Here is a 23,808-nt window from a genome sequence, read left to right as displayed (position 1 = left end):
CAATTCTATTGTATTCTACAGATCCACATGGTCACATGACACTGGGATTGCTTAGAAACCTGTCTGAATCTCAATATAATTGTTTATACTTCATCTCACTTATTCATGATACAGATACAATTTGTTTTTTCTTGTCTTTCTTATTTCCAAGATTTAATACAAGATCATCAGCTATCATAGTTTCATCTCTTTTTTTCATTCCCCCTCCCCACCCCTCCCCACCCCATCCCACCCCATCCCACCCCCCCAGCCCCCATCTTCTTTTATTCGGTATTTGAACGTCAAATGGTACATTGAACAAAAACACTCCATGATTATGTACAAAGATAGATCATTCAGGAACAAAGCATTTCTTAAACAACACATCTACTGTCCTCTCCCTTCCATTAATGTTTAGGTACTTGTATGAAACTCATTTATGATATTCATATTAATTTGCATCAAATAGCATCCCTACATGAAAAGTCCATCCTTCTACAATTCCTTATGGTTACATCTCATTAATGTCTTCTTCAATCGGGTTTTGAGTTAATCATCAATTTTTTGTCTAGATATCAAATTCACACCACATAAAGCAAAGTGATATTCTCAGCAAGGTTAGTTTAGTGAGATTTGTAACTTTAATATTAATAGTTCAAATAAGACATCATCACAAACCATAAATCACATAAATACATCTTTTCTCAGTGTTTCTTACTAACAGAATCAGGACATTTTCATTATTTCAGAAATATTTCTTGGGGTAAACTTGGTGCCTCAGATTGCCTTTTGTAATACCACCTTTTGTACATCCCTGCTTATTAATTCATAATTTTCTTAATGTTTATCTTGAAAGTGTACAAATCAAACTGCAAATGAGAAGCTAATTTTTCTTTAGTAATTGATGTTAGAAGTAAGACTGTAACAAGATACTTACCTGTACAACGTATCTCCTGTTGATGAATTTACCTCTGTCCCACAGCCATGTGTTCCCATTCAGAAGATTCTTCATCTTTACAGTAACTCTGAGATAGCAAGCAAGAAAATACCACCATTAATTGACTTACAGGGAGTGACCTAATCAGTTTATAAAGACAATCAGAAATGGCCCAAAATATGTTCCAAATATGGTCAACTGCAATAAAACTCAAGAATGTTCCCAAAATTAAACATACACCTGTCCTATACACACACCCTTACCTATGGACCCAACCCCCTCCCTCCCCCCACCCACACACACACACATTAGGAAACTTGTCGTAGCTTTACAATTTTCTTCACATCTGTAGAATATTCCTTTGAGAAACAAGTTAAATCACACTCAGTATTAATTAAAAACTAGAGACTAATGTGTAAAAAAATTTAACTCTGAAACAAAGGAGAGAATATTATGGTCTCGCGCTTCAAAACTGCTGTTCTCTCTTTGGTCTAAGAAGAACTCTCTATTCTTACTTGGTTTCTTTGTTGTTGCCCTCCTGTGCAGCACCACTGATGAGAACAATCTCAAAGTTCTTGTGCTTGTTCAATTCCTCACTGACACCGTTGACCTCATTCACCATCGGCAACAGCTCCAGGATCTGATCCTGGGCTAACTGTTGCTCTGAGAAGAGAAAGATTGCAAACTTTAGTTCAGAGTAAACTGAAATTTCTATGAGATCATGTATATTACTGATCTTGAAGCATAGAAGATTGTTAGGGGGGGGACTTTTTAGCTTCCAAGTTAAAACAAAACAAACTAATATAATTTGAATTTTCCAAATAAATTAAATTTCAAATTGCACTTGTGGGCAACATGGTAAAACCTACCCTGTGATAATACCTAACCAGCTACAAGTGTGCCCCCCTTTCTTACCTTTTGTAAGTCCTGCTCCACCCCATGAGGTGAACCCTTTTGCAGATGCAAGCTCCTTCTGTGCAAACTCCCAGTCTATGTTCTTCGGAATGCCCTCTGGGACAGTTGGGTTGCTAGGATTCTTGAAGACGTACATATGATTGGAGCCTGCCAAGAGAGAACCAATACATGTTTGAAGAGATTTAAGCTCTAAGTTTTATCTTTAAGAAAAGTGAAATTCATCCATCTCTAAAACTGGATATAGTTAGAGGGAGGTTAGGGAGGTCTGGGAGGGGTAGTGGGGAGTAGGAGGAAGGAAAGAGGTAAATACCATGTATGCTTAAATTCTGATCATCATCTTTCAAACTATCAGCTGTTTCATGATACCAATGGAATTGTGAATGTCATAGGTCAGATCAGGTCATAGGTCAGGAAACACACAGGCACAACTCACATAATAGTCCAAACTGCCATCCTCTGGAAACACTTTCCAGTATTTTAAAATTTTAAAACCATATATTATTCTTATTACTCTGTTTTTTAAAAACCCTTATTTTTTTATATTTATTGTTAATATTATTTTTTTTTTAGGGGGGGGAGCTGTACACCCATATTCATCATGATTTTGCATACAAAATATGGAAAAATAGTACTCAGTTGGCAGCTCCCCATAACATGCATATAACATGAGGTATACAATACAAACTAAATGTTTTAACTATGCTATCACAACTGACACAAAGCATTATTAAGAAACAAAACTAATTTGCTGCTCACTCAAAACCATAAGCTACTTGCCTTCAAAAGTTTATTGTGTGTGTAAAGAAGTCACATGCATCGTAAGTAAAATGTCCATTTTACTTACCAAACACCACCCTGTCCAAATGTTGAAGGGCATGAGGTCCTGTGAGGGGCACACCATTCACTTTAATCTTAGCCCCTGGGCTTGCTGGCATCAGCTGAATGTCTCCACTTTCATTGGTTACTTTAGCATGTTGCTTTTGGATACTGAAAACAAACATAAATTTTAATTTCAAGAAATATTTACAAGACAGAGCATTAAAAAGTATATATACATAAAAGTACATAGCATTTCAATTTTTCCTAGAGGGTCACCCAATAAAGTTAAAAAAGTACCCAGAAGATCTATCATTGCTTATACTAAATAAATGAAAAATAACAATTCCTGCATATGATCATAATTTTTTAACTTAAAGGCCAACATTGGCTACCTAGGAAATACCAAAACTGCAACCACATTACTCTCCATTTAAAACTTACTGTAATTTGTAGCAATAATTGAGAAACGGAACATTTGTAAACTACAGAAGCAAAACTTCAAACTAATTAAAAAACCCTCTTTTTCTGAAGCCGCCTAGTAGCTTATCTTGTGTTCTTTAGTTCATAATCATAAACCATGATGTATTTATCAATTTATTAACTTCATCGATCAGAGAACAAAAGAATGCAAATTTTTGAATAAATTAAGTTATAATCATTCTTAAACTGATTTTACCTTAGACCGCTCAAGGTTATTGACGGAGCTGGGTCTGCATCTTTCCTACCGATGGTGGTTTCACTGGCTCCCAGGAAGTGAATAACGACGCCACTCAGCATGTTGTCCTCGTTAAGATTCGCAAAGTGAGGTTCTTTACTCTTTCTTGATTCTTGGACTTCTTTCTTACCTGTGGTCTCCTGCTCCTCCGATCTGGTTTGTTGCAGCTGAAAACAATCATAATTAATCAAATCAGCTGTTCATGTCATTACAAAATATTTTAATTTTAATTTTAAATTTAAAAAACAATTATTTTAATTTGATTTTTATTTTTAAAAAAATTTAAATTTACAAATTTAAATTTTATATATAACATTATGTGTATAAATTTGAATTATTTGTAGCAACATTAATCCAGATGATACTTTAATTTTAAGCAGTGATCTGTCTGTCTGAGATCCACAAGGACTGCCTTCCTTGCAGAAGTCTTCCCATGATAAAGGACATTTCAATTCATCAGTCTGTGTTTGTTTGGCCCAGATAGAGAAAGCAGTAAGCAGTGGTAGAGTAAGCAGTGAGATTTGTTGAATTGATGTTAACAATAACAGAAACACACAAGTATTGGATAAGAATATTTACAGAGCTGACTCTGTTAACTGGCTGCTGTCAAGATTTTTCGCATTTGTTTGCTAAAGCTTCTACCTTCCTGGATGCTCTTTCATTACCATGCTCAATTATTTCCACACATGGAGGAGCATTCACAGAGAGAGGGGGTAGGGGGGGGGAGGCCCACCAAAGGAGAGAGTTCTGGTGGGAATCCAGGACCAAAGACCCTATAAGCTGTATTTCCTCTAGATTACTCTAGCAAGTTTAAAATACTGCTAGAAGAGGAATTACTTTGAAATTCCTCCCCTGGTTTGATTAGACAATGACATGGCCCAGATATCAATATCTGATCCCCTTCTTGCTTACTTTGGAGTCCCAATCCATATCACTCATAGCCTCTTGGTTTGCCATTAACTGGGCTCGGATCTCCTCTTCCATATCTTTCTTCATTTTTTCCAATTCTGTTAGTGGAAAGATAATAAATATTACTAAAGGAAGTATGTAGCACACAGATGTAGTAATTTATGACAGGTTTTATAAACAGTGCTCACACTTGACCCTTGTATCCCAGTCATTGGTTTCAGCAGCAGTTTTCTGTGAATGACTTATTTGTCAATCTCGCCCCTTAATTCCTTGCATTTGCAACCATACATCAGTCTTGTTATCATTTGGGTATGAGGGCAAGAATAGATAATGCGGTCAAGAATAGGCAAATGGGTCAAGCATAGGCAAATGGGGTCGAGAACAGGCAAATGGGGTCGAGAATAGGTCAATGGGGTCAAGAATGGGTAATTGGGGATATAAAGTCACATTTGTTTGGCCATCCTCCCTCTGACCCTAGCATTTTTCTCTCCCCCTCCCATCCAATTATTTCCCCTCACCTTTGTAAAAGTTTCACTCTACCAATTATTTTGATCTATGAAAAGTCCCAAACCCCCTTTCAAATTGATAACTGCAATGTTGTGGTTCCCCCCCCCCCAAAAAAAAAAAAAATTGTACTATGCTGCTAATAAGCTATGCGTGAAAACCAATAAAGTATAGCCTTGTATTTGAAAGTGGCACTGGTTCCTTTGTTTCCAAGAGCATCTATACAATATGATGGCTCTAATATATTTACCAGCTGCAGTCATGCCTGATGATGCCTCTGGGGTGGGGAGGGCTTCCCCGGTCAGGGCATTCTTCAGTCTCTCATTCTCTTCTCTGAGTTCACGAATCAGCTTCTCGACAGGATTCTCGTTGACCACTGCTTTGTTCTTGATCTTCTTGGCCCTGTCTGCGTATCGCAGCGTGCCTAGGGTCTCGTCGTAGTTGATGTCCGCAGGAGACAGGGCTGCGATCATGATCGTCTTACTGGTTTGTTGCGATGCGGGAAAGAGAGAAAAGATAAAAAGTAACTACTACACAATGTTGACATTTCTGTCAATGTTATATCATTACAATAAAGAAATTATTAAGTGTCAGGTTAAAGCCTGTGCTCAGCACTTCATTACATTACATGTAAAGATACTAAGCAAGGACATAGTGTGACTTATGTTGTATTAACTATTATAATGATTAAAAGCCTAAAAGACTTTCTGAAGTTTGGAAAAGTCATCATCGACACTTTTAACCCAATGCTTTCACAGCAAATGGAGATACAAAATTTACTTTGCAAAGAAGACATTGGACCTGGTGATATTAATTGGGTATTGTTGTCATTGACATGGCTAACTACCATGGCTTCTACAGTTGAATAACTACACAATTGCTTCACGTCTACCTTTAAAGTAGAATAACCAAATGGAAATATATTTAACTCAAACTCCCACGCACCTCACTAAGAATTGGGTAGAATAATTTAGTTATATTCTTATATATATGGATGCTTTACAGTTGAAAGGAATCAATCAAATACAAAAGCTCTCTCGGTCACTTTCTGTCCATTTTCTCATGACCCTTAACAGTTTGTCAGATCTTATGGAGAAAAATATACAAAGTTTACTAACAGTCACTTTAACAGCATGTACAAGAAGTAAGAAAAAGAGAGTTGCCTATGAAATTAAACAACACTTTTTTCTTCCAAAATTGGCACTGTAATGGCTAGAACCAATAAAAGACATCTTTCCAGCGATGGTGAAACCCAATCCACGTACCTGTTACCTCCGAGGGCATTCTGTAGAAGCTTGGTCAAGACTGAGTCTCTGTAAGGTACCAATACTTTCTTTTTTCCCATTGACAAGTCTGCTAAAGCCTGGAGGAGTCAAAAGGGTATTAATATACAAATAATGAATGGTTTATATTCGTGCAATAGTGCAAATATTTCACGAGTTGAAAGATGGAATGTTCCATTCAACGAGGCACAGCCAAGTTGAATGGAACAAATTACATCTTTCAACGAATGAAATATTTTCACTATTGCAGGAATATAAACCATTCATTATTTGTTTTATACAACATATTAAATTAAGATGGGTAAAATGCACTCATGCAACAGATTGTTTTGAACAGACAGGTTTCTCTGCTCTCTTACCATTGAAAATAGTGCTATCAAAAAGGTATAACCCATGGGTTCTATTTCATAGAGTGGAATAGAGCGGATTTTGCATGCAATCAACGAGCAATTGACCAATCAAATGACCAGAATACAATTAGGTGTTGTATAAAAACAACTATGTCATGCATGTATACAGCAGGGTGAAAATAACTGCTTTCAAAAGGGACAAAAGTCGATCAATTTATTTTTTGTTGTTTCCTTCTTTTAATGACATAGAATAATTATCATAACTTACGAGTGATTATTCCGACCTTTAATTATGCAGAGGAACACTATTACATTCTTTTGCTTTCTTCTTTCTTAATTAATTTAACTACAAATATGTGATTTATATGAGTTTGTGGGCCATGCAACCTTTCTACCTAGAACACACACATGTATGACTGCATTAACCATAAAAGACCTAAAACTGTACATGTGGTCGATTCTTATCTTGGCCACGCGGAGTAACTCTAAAGTAGTATCGGTGATGTGGAGCTCTAGAGGTAGCTAAGTTACCTACACAGGACTAATTACTAAAACAACTAAATGAACACTGCTCACAGAAGGAAGGTTACCGTCGTGTACTTACAGAAATAACGTTGCCCAAGGATGAGAGAGACTTGTTGATATTAGCGCCCTCTTTCAGACGATCTCCAGTAGCACCTGTGCTGTCTGCCCTTTCGCTACCTGTTACAGGAAAGAATTAAAGTAGCAATAAAATTTAGGTGTACCACTGCTTATATTTTGAGAATACTGTTAAAACGTTAAGTTAAAACGTTTTGACTTATAGATGTTGATGAAAAGGGGATTTAGGAATAAAAACATAATGGGGTGACCGAAGCATTCAAATCAGCTAAGACGAGATGATTTCATAGAAACAGATTAGAAATTAAAACATAGTTAGCAACAGATCATCCCACAAAATGGTGGTATCCCACAACAGTAGGTTATATGGTTACATCACTAAACCAAAAGGAATAAATAGCTGATACCTCTATATCAGGGTTTCCCTAACTTTATCCCCCCACAAACCCCCTGTGGATGTCAGAGTTGTCCACGAACCCCTCAATCTTTTGAGACACTATCTGAGTCATTATTATACTACAATACACATAACAGTGCATCGTAAAAGATGAAGTTCATATTGTAATGAAAAAAAAAACAAGAGATGAACAAATATTTGGAAAATTCAAGATCAGATCACGAATTGTACCACGCATTGATCACTCATCACACACGATGAGATGGATGCTCCTGTTTCTCAATAGGTACGACTTTCATACATTACTAAATTATATGATATATCAGATTTAGTTCAACAAAAAGTACTCTAGTTTTGACTTTCAGAAAGGTCTCACGAACCCCCTGGAATGGACTCACGCACCCCCTGGGGGTTCATGCACCCCAGTTAGGGAACCCCTGCTCTATATGATACTTACCAGCTAAATCCACAAGGTTAATCACACTAGTCTTTTTCGTTTCTTGACCGACTTCATTCTTCTTGATCTGGTTGAAGATGATGGTGACTACTGTATGTGCTCGACTGCTGGTTGCGTTCATCTGTGTTGCAGCCACTGTTCTGTTTGCGGTACCTGGACACGGGATGAGGATGAAAGTACTAATGAACAGAGATTCTGGTATTATCGCAGGCAAGTACAAGAATCTCCATGTTACTCCAAACACTACCTTGTACTTCAAGAAGTCTTTATCATAGCTTGAAACAGATCAGTAACTATGCTTAAAGAAGACTGGTTTATCTCAATTTGTAACATTCTACCAGTTCCTGTATTAATAATTGACTTTTAGGCAATTCATAATTACGAATATCTAACACACACACAATGGAAAAATTATGCAATGGTTTTATTCAAAGGTGGTTTGAAACATATTTGCATTTTTAAATAATAAAATGTTCCAATGTGAGGCAGAGCTGAAGTCTACATTTTCCTCGAACAAAAATTCTAAGAAACTTGCTCTAGAGTCTAGAATTTAATGTCAAATGTTGATCAAGCTCATCAGCTGGAAACTACTCACCTTCATCAATCTTGCCTTCAATTTCCTTGTAGCTTCCCACCGGGACGTTTTTTAACCCTTGACAGTAGAACAGACCAAGCTTGGGGTTCTGTCGCACCGGTAACCCGCCCTTTGGGTTATTCTTTTGTAGCAAATCACGCACTTGTTCGTTGTAAATTTCTAACATTGAAAAGCTGACTTCATATTTCTGTCAAAGAATAAGATGAAAAAAAATATTTACAAAAAATAACAACCTGTGTAATCATACTGAAAAGAGTGGTTTGCGATGTATTTCTATTATGGGGGGGGGGGGCTAAAATAAAGGGCAGATATTGATTTTTATGGAAAGGAGAGGTGCAAATGTCTAACTAGACGGACATTGTCCTTACATAGGTCTGTTTGAAACATATTTTTCAATATCTTTTTTTTCGATATCATATCATTTTTCAATATCATATATTTCAAACAGATTCAAAATAATTTTGATACTTACAGTGCTTCCATCTCCTTTTTCCATTGTCTGGAACAATACATCGCATGTGATGGGAACAATACCTCTGTGAGAACAAAAGGAACAAGAATGTTATTGTCAGGTAACCCAAATGTCAACATACAAGATGTTAAAGCCTACTTGCTGAATGTAACCAAAGGTAGTCCAATGGAAGATATTTATGAACAGAAGTTTCTGTATTTGGGTTTTAAGAATGCTGGATTCTGAAAGAAAGGGAGCCATGGCCCGGAAGTGGGTAAGAGAGGGCACAGTACATCTCCAGTCTCCAATTGGTTAACTAGGAATATGGGAAAAGAGCAACGGTGGATGGGAGACGAGTGAGAGGAAAACAAACTAAAATTACTCATTTATTGGGTTCCAGATTTTTGGAATAGTAGAAAGAATGCAACTGTTATGAAGAGACAGATAGGTGACCACCTTAGAGGTTACTGTCTGGAGTATCTTAATGAGATGTTAATGAGATGTTAATGAGATATAAGATTGACAGGTCTTACTTGTTTTTACCATACCCCACCATGGAGTATGACTTTCCAGCACCAGTCTGACCATAGGCAAACAGTGAACAATTGAAACCTAACAACAGATGAAGAAGAATATCATTATAATTAAATAATACAACTCATAGGGTTACTATGTGTGAGGGGTTACTATGTGTGAGGGGTTATCTTGTGTGAGGGGTTACCGTGTGTGAGAGGTTACCGTGTGTGAGGGGTTACATTGTGTGAGGGGTTACCGTGTGTGAGGGGTTATCATGTGTGAGGGGTTATCGTGTGTGAGGGGTTATCTTGTGTGAGGGGGTTACCGTGTGTGAGGGGTTACTATGTGTGAGGGGTTATCTTGTGTGAGGGGTTACCGTGTGTGAGAGGTTACCGTGTGTGAGGGGTTATCTTGTGTGAGGGGTTACCGTGTGTGAGGGGTTATCGTGTGTGAGGGGTTATCGTGTGTGAGGGGTTACCGTGTGTGAGGGGTTACCGTGTGTGAGGGGTTACATTGTGTGAGGGGTTATCTTGTGTGAGGGGTTACCGTGTGTGAGGGGTTATCGTGTGTGAGGGGTTATCGTGTGTGAGGGGTTACCGTGTGTGAGGGGTTACTATGTGTGAGGGGTTATCTTGTGTGAGGGGTTACCGTGTGTGAGAGGTTACCGTGTGTGAGGGGTTACATTGTGTGAGGGGTTACCGTGTGTGAGGGGTTATCGTGTGTGAGGGGTTATCGTGTGTGAGGGGTTACCATGTGTGAGGGGTTACCATGTGTGAGGGGTTATCTTGTGTGAGGGGTTACCGTGTGTGAGGGGTTATCGTGTGTGAGGGGTTATCGTGTGTGAGGGGTTACCGTGTGTGAGGGGTTACCGTGTGTGAGGGGTTACCGTGTGTGAGGGGTTACCATGTGTGAGGGGTTACTATGTGTGAGGGGTTATCTTGTGCGAGGGGTTACCGTGTGTGAGGGTTACAATATATGTGAGGTGTTACGGTGTGTGAGGGGTTACCATGTGAGGGGTTACCTTGTGTGAGGGGGAAAGAGAGAAAGGAAAGTAAGATTGTTTTACCAAAACAAATAACACATCATCTGAAACTAACTATCCCAAACAAACAATGTAATAAGACAATAAAAGTAAAATTTACATAGAGAACTATTCAACCGAGTAAGGCAAATAGCTGACAACTTATGACTAACTATCAGTGACCAAATAAGTCTACAATTACCGATACTTGGCTACTTACTGTATGTGTTTCCGCAAAAACATTTTCTTTGACCATCACCAAACTTGCTGAGAATCATAGGGATGCATCATCATATCTCCTGTGGGTCTTGTTGACTTAATATGATAACTTTCTAGAAACATGGTTTTCCAGACTGCTGACGAGAATCAACATTGCTGCTATGCATCCAAACACAGAGAATTGTATTGTAATATACAAACCTTGAAAAGCATTATCCAGGACACCCTGCCCAAGATCATCAAAGACCATTTTTTGGGATGCATAGTTACTACCGGGCACTGCATTTAATATACCATCATCATCTTCAGTGAAGGCATCATGTGACCTATACACAAAACACAAAATTATGAATCGAGATGGGGAAAAAAACAGCAACGGTTGGTAAAAAATTCATGAACGGTTCATTTAGTTAAAACCAGGCCAAAGTTTGCAATATATGATGAACATGCAGGGATTAAAACAAATCTATAACAAATATTCATAATTAAATGTCAAAAAAATTTTACTGCCAAAGATGGATGCTCTTAAAAGTTTTCTGCAATACTTAACACATCCCTGCAATGGACCAACAATGTCAAGATTTTAAACTGTGTATAAATTTCTTGCACTGGGCTGCATAGGGACGTCATGTGTACTTTTACATCAGAATACACCTAGGGTTAACATATTTTATACATAAAAAGCCTTTTACAAACTCTTGTATCTAGATTTACCTCGGTAACCTAACTAAGAGATCGTTGTGCTTATTGCATGTTAGCTACTTATATCATAACAAGTTTATTCATCATTTAAGTCTGTACAAAAAATAGTGTCCCACAAATTTGAGTAACATTTAAAATCTTCTTTGAAAACGTTTAAAATTATGCCTGATGTGGTTTGTTGCTGTTTGATGGATTTTTCATTTGTTACGGGTTGGAAAGAGTGGAAAAGGTTAACAAACACTGTCCTAATTATACTGAACAGTTATAACATGTGGCATAATTTATCACTCATTCCTACTTTAGGTCAGTATTGCATCATTCCCATAACTGCCCTCAGATTGGACACTATATAAGACAGTTTACAACCTCATTCGAAAAAGTTCTAACTTTGAGTGTGCATATAATATTATTAACTAAGAACAACAAAGGGGAATTCCTAAATTCAAGTTTTGCACTTAAAAGTATTACTTTGAATAACACATTAAGTAACAGTTCAATCATGAATTTTCTTGTCATTGAAAAGTCTTGTATATAACTTCCTCAATTACATGTTAACATTCTTCTTGAATTAGCCAATCAGAAAACACTATAGGCTGACTCCTCCTACTCTACAAATAAGTAAAAACTCACAATAACTCTCCATCAAAGTTTTCAGTGTTTACCTTTCTTTGAATATTATTTTCATCTTTTTGATACTTTCAACTTTTAAACTGTTACTGATAATTAAGCAAACAACCTGGTACAATTCAATGTTCACATGATATAGTCATATTTAACTATAATTCTCGTTTCTATTTTGGAGTTTTCTTTTCAATATAATCCTTCTTGAAGAGTTCCAGAGGTCTGGAACAATGCCTCGTAAGTATTTACATTCAAGGCATGTTTTGAAATAAAATATTTCTCTCACTCAGAAGCAAGCAATCAAACTGATAGACACATAAAATGGTCAACATCTAGTTCTGTAATATCTTTGGATACGGAAGAATTTCAATCAAACAGTCAAACTGTAATCATTTTGATGAATGGTTTCCGCTGTTTAAGTCTTGTGGTTGAAAGTCCAACATATAGTATCTTAGGATTCTGTCCATTTTTTTTTTATTTTCATTAAAATTGCAAGATCGAAGGAGGAGAGTGAAATTAGTACGAAAAATACCATTTCTACTGATCTGTTTAACATCTAATCTGTAACGGCTAAAAATGCATCCATTTTGCCATGAAGTACCTGGTGGTAGCAATGTTCCTCGAACAGGTTTGATGGGAATGTCTTTGCTATTTTTATTTGTAACAAGATATTAGTTCCATAGAACATTTTGATTGAATCATAAAAAATGGAATTTATTAATCATAACTTTTCAAGCTCAATGTAGATCATTTTGAAGGTAGTGATTCTCTGAGAGAGAGATTTCATATAACTGACAACTCATGTTGGGATGAAGTATATGTAAACCAAACAATTCATTTTATTATCTGTAAGGTTAGTTTCTAATTATGTTGTGATAAAGTGATATAACTGATATCACGTTTGGTCTTATCCACTGTTAATGCTGACCATCCTATTGACTGGAGTATCTAACTGATGTAAGCTATTAACGATTATGAGAAGCTTGAACATTCAATTAATCCATTAATGACCCTTAATTTACAACAATCAAGCAAGCCCTAATCCTGTTGCACATTTAAAACCTTTAGGTAACTAAGCAACGGCAGAAATTGACAAGAAACAAGTTCCCTAGTTCCCAACGACCGCATGAATGAAAAATATTTTAATTGACGAGCCTGTATGTAGGATGTTTAATTGTATGTGGAAGGGGTTAACTTGTATGTGGAAGGGTTTAAATGTATGTGTCGTTCCGATCATGAACTTTGAAACGAAAACAAAATTCTCTAGTTACCTTATCGAGCAGAATAACACTCCAATAAACAGTCCTGATGCTTCACGTTGCTAGGCAACAGGAAGCCATCTTTTAGGAAAGTCATTCCACTGGGTTCTGATAACATCAGCGAATGTACACAAATGATATTGACAAGATATCAATTAAAATGTCTCCTAGCTTCACGACCGCACAAAAATAGCCGCTGAGTAAATAATGGAATGGCTTAGCAAAACTGGTGAATTCCATGCTCTGAGGTTACACAGGTTATGTTAATAATATTACTCTTTTCAAGTTGTAAAGATGTTAACAATTCTTTCTTGACTTAAATACCACCAAATTATAAAGGTTAAAATAAAGTTACAGTGTTCTCTACCTGGAAGAATTTGTTATGAGAAGGTCCTATTCTCATGAATTAATGAATTATAGATCAATTAACACTTCACATTTTAGATATTATGTGTTAAAGTAAAGTTGGCTGACATTTCGATCCTAGCAGGATCTTCTTCAGAGGCTGAATGACAAGTAACAGAAACTACCAAACAGTTTTGTTTTATTTTTATTTTATTTTATTTTATGTTACTTTAGATATTTCATTGAGATTACCTTTCAAGAGGAAATGAATTAATACTTTCTTTGGGACTTCTATTTTGGTTAAAATCTTTGTAGAAGCAAATATGAACATTTTTTTCTTATCTCAGATACAGTACTAAGCAATTAAGGCTGCAGGGTTCTGGTATAAACTTTTGAATCTACTACTAGTATTATACAATATATTATAACAAATTGTAGCATGAGCATTAGTAGCATTAGTAACCACATAAGCACTGGGCTTTACAAAAGCCTGGAATTGAGAGTTTGCTTTGCTAGGTAACCATAGCTAACTGTATATTGTGCTCCATCACAAGGTCTTAAAACATCCATTCAAAAGTTAATCCCCCTGTGCAAATGATCATTGATTTTGCTGTCAGTTAGTTATACAGTATCCCAATGAAGATTTACTCTGTAAGCATTCCTATGGCATAAACAGTACATTGATTGTAGGCATTGTTCATTACAGATAAATGGATCTACTACACTGACCAGTGCAATACAAGAGGAAATTACCAATGCCATAATACTATAATAGCATTCTTGCAATTTTGAGAGGTATACCCACGCAGGTTCAAAACCAAATGACTTTGTCATCACACAAGATTTAAATTCCTTGAAACAATGAAAACTGTCACTAACATATATTTATCTTGTTCAGATTAATATAGTTTAACTGAATTTTAATTAAACTTTACACAATTATCATAAGGAAGACAATAAGAGTCTTATTTCACCAAACAGTCAACCATGAGCTGCCATGACATCAAACTGTGGACTGATCTTTTCAAGTGGTCTAAATCTACAGACATCCAGCATTTGTTTTATGTCGTCATGCCAACCTCTAGATCAAATTTGCTTAAAGCTGGTCTGAGTGACCTTTAGCCAAAGAAGTGAACTTTATGACAATGCATCATAGGAAACCCACCTTAATATTTCTAGGAGGTAAAATCCATCTGTCTAGTTGCATGATATAGAATCAGTTACTCGATTACAACCAAAGTTGGACTATGGCTCCTACAGAAATAGTTCATAGTTTGAGGGATATCAAGGGCAAGGAATTCCTTGAGGACTTTAAAGTTAATTACTGTTAGCAAACTAGACGAAAAATGAACCTAATATTCAGCTGAGTTTGTTAACTTGATTGTGACCAGATGCAAAATCATGCTTAAGAGTAAAATGGTTGGAATAAAAAACTGAGCATACAAACATGTGTAAAATAATGCAAGAGAGCAAATTACTTACATGGCCTTCCTTCGTCAGTTATCTTAATTTTAGAATCAGGCCTTTGGCAATATTATATATGTGTAAAAGTAAGTTTTACACAATCTCTTACACAGGCTCTTTAGTGGATAAGCAGTTTGTTAACCTGTAGTTTTATTTTATTTTATTTTAATCTTATATATATCATTAGAAATGGGCAGAAGAATATTATCAAGGCACTGTTGTTGTATAGCACTGAGGAATTGAATTTTTTTTAACATATTCCTGTTATTCATTGTTCTTGAAAGTATTGTATCATAATATTCCTTAATTTCAACTGTTAATATTACATTTTGTACATTTCGTTGCTGTTATAATTCCTTATCTCCTCCAGAAATTATGCATCAAAATGTATTTCTTACAAAATACAATGAATTTTCAAAATTTGGAAAAACTTACCAATATGAAAAGTCAAAGGCAAACTACAATGTAAAAGTAGAAGGAAAAGAAAAAGCAGAATTAACATTGATCGACTATGAAACAACATTGGCTTTATGCAGTAACTTAAAGTACGGACATTATAATATCCTTACAATAGTTGGAAGCTAGCAGACGTATGTAACAGCCTGACACAGCTTGAGTACCACCGCTCAGTATAATACTGGTAAGTACTGTGTTTGTAATTACAATATGTCTGACAAGCTGCTCGATGATAACATTTCAGAATAAAAGAAACGTATATTAGTGGTTCCAAATGGTTAACTTTAAGCTATATATGTGTAGCTATAACAATTATCAACACAGGCCTCACACATGGGTGCTAGTGGTATATATATATGGAATAATGGAAGGATTTATCAAAACACATCCCTTAGTGAGACCATTCCCTCACTTCCTCTCACATTCTAAAGTTAAAGTACCACATGTCCGTCCCAACATATTTACAAAACCTTAAACAATTACAAAAGATAAATTCCTCACACAGACCAGTCCCAACCCTCAACAGGTTACCCTATTGTGTTTTTCTTTTGTTTGTTTTTTTAAAGAAATTTTTACTTATTATAAATATATAGTTCAAATATCAAACAAAATGTTTTCTCCCTGATGTAGGATTAAAGTGCACTGACTGGGTGCAATCTCTGGCATGTAAGCAAGATTCAATATATTTCCTGATAATTGTTCAACGGCCATTATCAGTCACAATGATGTCAAACAATCGTGAAAACACTCATGTACCCCCTCCCTTCTTCCCCTGCCCCCCCCCAAAATACAAGCAATATAAATATACATATCTATATACATAAAAGGTGTCTAAACAATTGAAGTTCTTAACAATTAAATCTGTCCATTAATGAGTGTTTATTACAATGAATGTAAAACTGTAAATTATGCACTTACTGTTTTAGGGTCATCCTCTGGACAATTGTGAAAAAGGAGAAAGATGAAACACGTTAGTTTGATCAAAAACTTCTAAGCAAACCACATTATATCACTTTCTATATTTTTTATGAATTTCTATGAAAATTGTTAGGTAAAAAGTCTCAGATGTAATGTCACAATGTGGACTTGACAATCCTAATATTTATTTATAAACCTGTTTGAATATTCATGTAGGTTTTAATTTGTCATTATTCATCATATTTCAACTCAGTTTTTCCTTCTCTATTAAAAAAAAATAAATAAATAAAATGGTCAAAGTAATGTAAACTAAAATCTTCTATTTTTATCACTTTGAGATAGGTCAACAATGAAAATAAAGAATAACTCTTTTTAATAATTTTGAATATCAAAAACCCTTACAAAGTCAAGACAGCATTTTTGACAAGGTTTGGTAACCATTGACCACTGTTTGATTGTTTTAGTTTCGACCAAGATCGCTATAAAGGGACCTTTATCTCTGGTTTGTGGACTTTTGTCTGACAGATCATACCCAAGGAGAGGACCAATGATGGATGGGTGATATTTACACTAGTGACACCTTTGTACACACTTGACTAGTTGTTTCCCTGCAACTGACCTAGCTTTTTGTTAAACATTACATGGTAACAGCGTCAAGGAAAGCATTCGTGAAAAAAACTATTGTGTCGGGGCAGTGATGACGTTTTCACAACCATTGTTAAAGTTTTGATTACTTGATTCATCTCGTTAAGATATCCCGGAGTCAAAGAAGTATTCATGGGTACACTGAAAATTGATTTTACCAATAATTTCAAAAATGCATCATTTGTTGAAAATCTCTTTTATACACATTGTAACATCAGACTGGAGGACAAACTGGGTATAAGACTATAAGACAGTTTGGAAAGGACAAGAGAAACTTTTTTATATTAAAAAATATTAATTCCTTTAATAAATTCCTTTAATATTTTAAAATTTCCTTCAATTTTTTAATTTTTTATTAGAGTTGGCTCATTTATGGAACACATGTTATGAAGCACAATTTATGAACACAAGTTATGCAGCACATGTTTTCTGACATGTGCTGTGACTCAACCAATCAGATTCCTAGACTGAAAGATGACCAGTTTTACACAGTCCCCAAAATTTCCTGTGTAATTTCCTGGATGCCATGACCCTACAAATTATTCTCAGAAATTGCAGTCTGAGAGCTAAACTTAACAATGTAATGATTCTGTGATGGAACACAGTCTATACAGTAGGTGATACAAACATGCTAGTTGATATTTCACAAAAAGTGACCATTTGTCATAAATTTACTTTCTAACAACTTTGAGACCAACACAGAAGACCTTTAAGTATATATACTAATTGATTTTGCTACAACACCTGTACAAATACCAAAAGTTATTTGGCACCATAAGAAGCAAATCTTTATTTTAAAACCTTTTACTGACTTCATGCAAGCAGTTCTTCATTTAAATTTGAAATTATAATCATAAATATTTTCACAATTGAAGATATCAACTTAAGAAGAGACAAGGTGGTTAATGTACCATGGGTCCTCCACTAATTATAAACTTACAATTTATTCAAATTATGAAAGGTTAATTAAAGCAATACTTACTTGGCGTTTCTGGATTATGTATCCTTGTTTGCGGTCCTTCCATTTCAATAATACATTTTGCACCTCTCTCCTTTTCTCTGGTAAAAGGAAAACACAGTGTCATGTTTGATCAAAAAGTTGCATGAATCATTCATTGTGCATAGTGCCAGGAATTTAAGTTATGGGAAGCAAAATTCAGGGTTGATTTATATCCTTTTGATATATATGTATTAATTACTTACCTAACACTTACTGAATTTTACCAATATTGATCAGAAATATGCTAGATATATACAAAATTGTAACCTATGATTATTATAGTTCCAGGCAGTGTATTTTCCTTTTCTATCTTTCTCATCTCCCTGTCACTTTTTCCCCCCCCCCCCCCTTTTCATATTTTTTTTTTAACCTTTTTTTGGGCAGATTTTTGCTGATTAATATTTAATACTATAATTTGATCAGCCTCAATGACTGTTCACTATAAAGTGGCATAGAAACCGTCAAGAGGAAGTACTGCAAGGTTCTGGGAAAATTTGCAGTAGGAATATTAGCTGGCTAAAATTTGGGAGCATTACAGCTGACCTCATACATGGTAGTGATCATGTTTTACATGTGTTACAGAGTATGTACATCTAAAAGGCCATGACCTTTGGCCTCTCATCTTAACTAGCTCTTTTATTACTTTTTGGAGTCTCAACATATTCACAATATTGGTTCCATCAACTTGAAGAGATCTGCATTAATTTATCACTTGCATTCCTCTGCTCCTACAGTAGCAGCTCAATCAATTTAATCTGTTACAGGATGTCCAGCATACCCTTGCAGAAGGCATTAAACATTATGCAGGAAGGAAACTGATATAGGAAAGAAGGGCAAAATGGAAGGAAAAGCAAGGCAAAAGTAGGATTCAAACATCTGATATGCCAACTTAATTTTGTGTAAGCCGCTCGGACTTTTACTTCCATTGATCTTTCAGACAGCACTAATTACTAATATCCACTCTATTCTATTTCATCAAATTCAAGTCATCACTTTGGTCCAAATCCCTGCTCAGCTGTCACCCCTGGTGACATTTCACATTGTACTTGTGTTTAAATAGTGTTTATTAATGAACTAACTGACAATGACTACTTCTATGATAATCCAAAAGTGTAAATCATTAAACCTGAATAAAGGTCATCATTGTTTATTCTATTTCAAGAACAATTACACTGACCCACTGACCACAAAACAATGACCCTTATGAACTTTACTGGGTTATCCAGAATTACTGATCATAACACAAATGGATTGAATTTCCTTCTTTACAAAGTTCTTGACTTCCAAACACAATGCCCTTCTTTAGTTTGACTGATGTATCTTTCAGTATATATCATGTGACTCACACACTTCCTGGTAACCACTGATAATGAAGGGTTTGAGCAATCACAAGGAATTAGCCTTATATCATGATAGGCATAGCAATATGCAGTAGAGTAGTTTTGTCTTGTTAGAAAGATTGAACAATATACTGGACTCAACAAAAACTGTCACCAACAGAACAAAGACAAGGATTTTGTGTCTGGTCATGTGGCCTGAAAATGTCTCCTGAGATATTATATCAATAATTGCATGGTCAGTTCAGAAAGTCATGAAGGACTGGATCTAATTTTTGTAGTTTGTTGGGATGTACTACAATAGCTGAAAGACCTATTTCATACTTTTCACAAATGTACTTTATGCCTTACAAACAACCAAGTCAGTAATTATAAGGTCAGGTGTGATTTAATACAATTTTATTTTAGGATATTATTCATGGCTGGTTCCAGGTCACATGGAGTGAAGAAAATCATATTGTTCCTACTACAGATATTTGTGTTGATGCAATTATTCATGATTATCATATATTCACAATATATTCACATTATATTTGCATTCACAATTACATTCACAATATATTCACATTATTTACATTCACAATGAATATATTCACAATAATAACGATACTGCACATGACTTCATTAAACAATTAAAGCCATCATTAATAAGGCTGAACGGAAATAAATATTACCTTCCATTGAAAGGGCGAACCCTGACAGCTACCTTCACACTGTGGAAAAATTATAAAGAAGGTTACAGCACAGGCCTATCTCTTTTACAGTACAAAAGGATGCATACATTTTATAATGATAGATTACCATACATTGTTCCAAACTTCAAATTACAAGATTATGTGCACTGCTTATCAGTGCTATAAATAAGAATATGGCAAGAATAGTCTCCGCATCATGTCACTTTGAAAAACCACACATCGCTAAACATGGAAAGAATATAAAAGAGAGTCGTGAAGGTGATATGAATATTAACATAGTATGTTTAGTTTAATGTGATGTAATAATCCTAACATTACAGTTAGTACAAGATGATATAGACTCTACCACATGTACAGTATGTTTTATCCAATTAAACAATATAAATTATACAGGTATGTAATGGCCAAGTTTAGTTTATTTCAAAATGTTGTTACTTGAAATATGTTGGAGTAACCTATTGAACAATGTTCCCCAAAACTATTTGAAGGGGTGCAACATGATATGTGGGTAACAAAATATTAATCTTTTGGAATTTTCCCACATGTCAGAAAATTTATGTTTTTCAGAGCTCCTCCATATCCATAGCTCGAGGTAGGTTCGAGCTTTCTGAGGGGTTGTGATGTTACGTTATGGTGGGTTGTGGCTCAGTCCTCATTCATGAAAGCTCTTGGGACATGGGACTAAAACATGCAGCCTGCTCTTGAGCTGGTACAGGATTATAAAAAGAAGCTGATTTGGCCCATGGGTCGTTGTAACTGACTCCTATATAGGGGAGTCTGTGGGTCCTTGCAATATTGTAAGACAATACCATTTTAGGCATGAAATGGTACATTCTGAGACATCTTTAGGCTATAAATTAGGTCTATAATTAGGTCAACACACAACGTTGTGTAAATAACTACTTTAAATTTTTTGTGTGGTATGACTATGAAGAGGGAGATAATGCCCCCCCCCCCCCCACCTTCTGATCCGATCCTGCAGCGCTTCTATAGAATGCCATGGTAATAGTTACAGGTGCAACTGAAGTTACCAAAGTTACAACTTGGGATAGAACCTACTCTGAAGAATTCATGTAGTTTACTTCTTAAATTATCCAAATAAATCGGCTACTTACGATTCTCCACCCGACATCTTTCGATTATCTGTCTGCTACACAGGACTGGAATGTTTGAGTTGTCACTAACGTAAATTTCCGTCTTGTCTGACTCCTATGGCAACCTAGCCCAGCGAGCGGCTAAAGCCTAGGAAAAACCTCAATTTCAAACTTCCTTCACGATATCAATAATATTATTTGTCTACACCCCGAGCTAAGACATTTTGTATCAATTGTCTTCAGCAATAATTCTGTTTAGACCATTCTTTATACTTTTCCCTCTAAAGACAGTGGTTGGTCGTTTCCGGGAGGTAAAGTCCTGTTTCGGTCAGACCCTATCACAATGAAACTGGACTAGAGTTTGTATAACATGGGATTGGCTACGTTACGAACACATTGTAGGGTTTGGCATAACAATATAACAAAGTACATTGCGTTGGAATATAGCAGAGACAACAGGTTACAGAGAGTGGAGACATATTTGCGTACTCTCACCTTGGAAACATGACGTCATCTCCAATAAAGTAAGGCGAGTTTGATTGGGATGTACGATTAATGTATAGGGGATGCATAAACTTTGAAAGTTGGAGAAGTTTCAAGCCGGTGTTTAAAAGTTTGTTTGCAATATTGTAAACAATCGAGTTTGAATTCACAATTATTAATACGAATTACTGCAGAAACGTTGGTCAAATAGGGCCAAATATAAAAACACTTCCATTCTCGAATGTTGCGTGCTAGACTTACTTCAAAGTTGGGGTATTCTCTTCATCTGTGGAACGCCGACAGGACGGATTGTAATATCTTTTTGTTTCTTTTTTCTTTTTTTGGCGATTAGAAAAGTCGAAATTGCGAGGTGTACATCGAACTGTTGATACCTTTATATCGAATTTTTACTGTTTATCTACAATTTCGACTATTTTGTCTCTAATTCTCCTCTTCGTTCTCGAAATAAGGGCTTTTTACTGATAAGGACTTGTTCCTAAAAATGTCAACTTCTTGTAACAAAACTCTCACTTCTTGTCCCATAAGTTTCAAAATGTAAGTTTCTTTTTTTCTTTCTCAAATTTGCAAATTTGTGCGCAATGTTGGCAATGTTCGAACTTTGATCTTGAAATATTGATTGCTTGATTACTTGAAATGACGTAACTTACACCTAAACGTTTGAAAGTTTTGTGTTTCATCAAAATATTGATTTTCCATGTCATAATTTGGGGTTCTTATCAAAACTTGAATAAAAAAATGAGATAACAGGTAGTAAGATTTATCTCTTGATAGCCTTGCCCGGATATTAGTGGCGCGAATTATCCAAATGAATGATGCTGTGGTGTGTATCCCATATGAAAATGTCAAGAGACCAGAAACTTAAATCTTCCAGTTTCTTTCTGCCTTTGATAACTCACATTTTAATGTAATAATAAACAAGACAACTCATTTACACGTTGTTTGTACAGAGGTCATTGTCTGATAGATTTGTTGTATGTTAAAAGTTCTGAAAAATGTTTTTTTTTTCCTGTAACATAACCAGCCTTTTCCATCAAAGTGTTTGGGAGTGACAGGTGGGGACTTGTGACTGGGAGAAGTGCATGATATGTTGCATATTACAAAGATATGTTTAGCATGCTATTGCAATGTCTAGAATGGCAGAAACTTAATTACTCCCATTTGGCAAGTAGGCTCAGCTCTTGTTGTGTTGCACTTATTACACTACACACATCTCTAACCATTTTTTGTTTAACACTGCTTTGTTGAATGTGTTGGGGGCTTAATTAGGTTTGCTGATTGTATCCCTTGCAAGGGAGAGGGTAGAGATAACAATTTAAGACCTCTTTTGCAGGTCCAAAAGACACTGTATAGACCATCTAATGTTTTCATCATTTCTTTGAGAAGGAGAATTAAATGTTATTATCATAAGGTTTATTAACTGTTTCCTAATATCCACATTAAATTTGCAGGTTAACCTGGTTCCTAGAGAGGCATAATGCAACCCACAAGGCCATATCAAACACCTGATTCTTTACACACACCTACAGGGTCAGATCAAACACCTGACTCTTTACACACCTACAGGGCCATATTAAACACTTGATTCTTTACACACCTACAGGGTCAGATCAAACACCTGATTCTTTACACACACCTACAGGGTCAGATCAAACACCTGATTCTTTACACACCTACAGGGCCATATCAAACACCTGATTCTTTACACACACCTACAGGGCCATATCAAACACCTGATTCTTTACACACACCTACAGGGCCATATCAAACACCTGATTCTTTACACACACCTACAGGGTCAGATCAAAACCCTGATTTTTTACACACCTACAGGGTCAGATCAAACACCTGATTCTTTATACACCTACAGGGTCAGATCAAACACCTGATTCTTTACACACCTACAGGGCCATATCAAACACCTGATTCTTTACACACCTACAGTGCCATATCAAACACCTGAGTTTTTACACACCTACAGGGCCATATCAAACACCTGAGTTTTTACACACCTACAAGGTCAGATCAAACACCTGATTATATACACACCGACAAGGCCATATCAAACACCTGATTCTTTTACACACCTACAGGGCCAAATCAA

At 35.8% G+C, this 23,808-nt stretch overlaps 1 protein-coding gene across 9 annotated transcripts in view; it reads right to left on the bottom strand.

Moving 5' to 3' along the window:
* Positions 1-21,537, bottom strand: part of LOC139965791 (kinesin-like protein KIF28) — a 38,275-nt gene extending 16,738 nt beyond the window's left edge. For 8 of the 9 annotated variants that reach the window (XM_071968497.1, XM_071968496.1, XM_071968495.1 and 5 more), the window contains exons 1-19: positions 21,225-21,537; positions 20,089-20,127; positions 18,060-18,136; positions 16,433-16,449; positions 15,494-15,516; positions 10,869-10,993; positions 9,445-9,523; positions 8,933-8,996; positions 8,461-8,647; positions 7,866-8,018; positions 7,016-7,113; positions 6,044-6,141; positions 5,029-5,261; positions 4,278-4,372; positions 3,327-3,532; positions 2,676-2,818; positions 1,832-1,978; positions 1,432-1,579; positions 917-1,004 (exon numbers count right to left, since the gene is read on the bottom strand). In XM_071968497.1, coding sequence (XP_071824598.1) covers positions 917-1,004; positions 1,432-1,579; positions 1,832-1,978; positions 2,676-2,818; positions 3,327-3,532; positions 4,278-4,372; positions 5,029-5,261; positions 6,044-6,141; positions 7,016-7,113; positions 7,866-8,018; positions 8,461-8,647; positions 8,933-8,996; positions 9,445-9,523; positions 10,869-10,993; positions 15,494-15,516; positions 16,433-16,449; positions 18,060-18,136; positions 20,089-20,127; positions 21,225-21,241 — 2,037 coding nt within the window. In that variant the 5' untranslated portion in view covers positions 21,242-21,537. The remainder of the gene's footprint in view (positions 1-916; positions 1,005-1,431; positions 1,580-1,831; positions 1,979-2,675; positions 2,819-3,326; positions 3,533-4,277; positions 4,373-5,028; positions 5,262-6,043; positions 6,142-7,015; positions 7,114-7,865; positions 8,019-8,460; positions 8,648-8,932; positions 8,997-9,444; positions 9,524-10,868; positions 10,994-15,493; positions 15,517-16,432; positions 16,450-18,059; positions 18,137-20,088; positions 20,128-21,224) is intronic. The other variant, XM_071968492.1, reaches the window with a different exon arrangement.
* Between the last annotated feature and the right edge of the window lie 2,271 nt (positions 21,538-23,808).

Source organism: Apostichopus japonicus, chromosome 3, assembly GCF_037975245.1.
Source record: "Apostichopus japonicus isolate 1M-3 chromosome 3, ASM3797524v1, whole genome shotgun sequence".
Classification (NCBI taxonomy): Eukaryota; Metazoa; Echinodermata; class Holothuroidea; order Aspidochirotida; family Stichopodidae; genus Apostichopus; species Apostichopus japonicus.
Note: the sequence above shows the minus strand (reverse complement) of the source record. Positions and strands in the feature narration are given on the sequence as shown.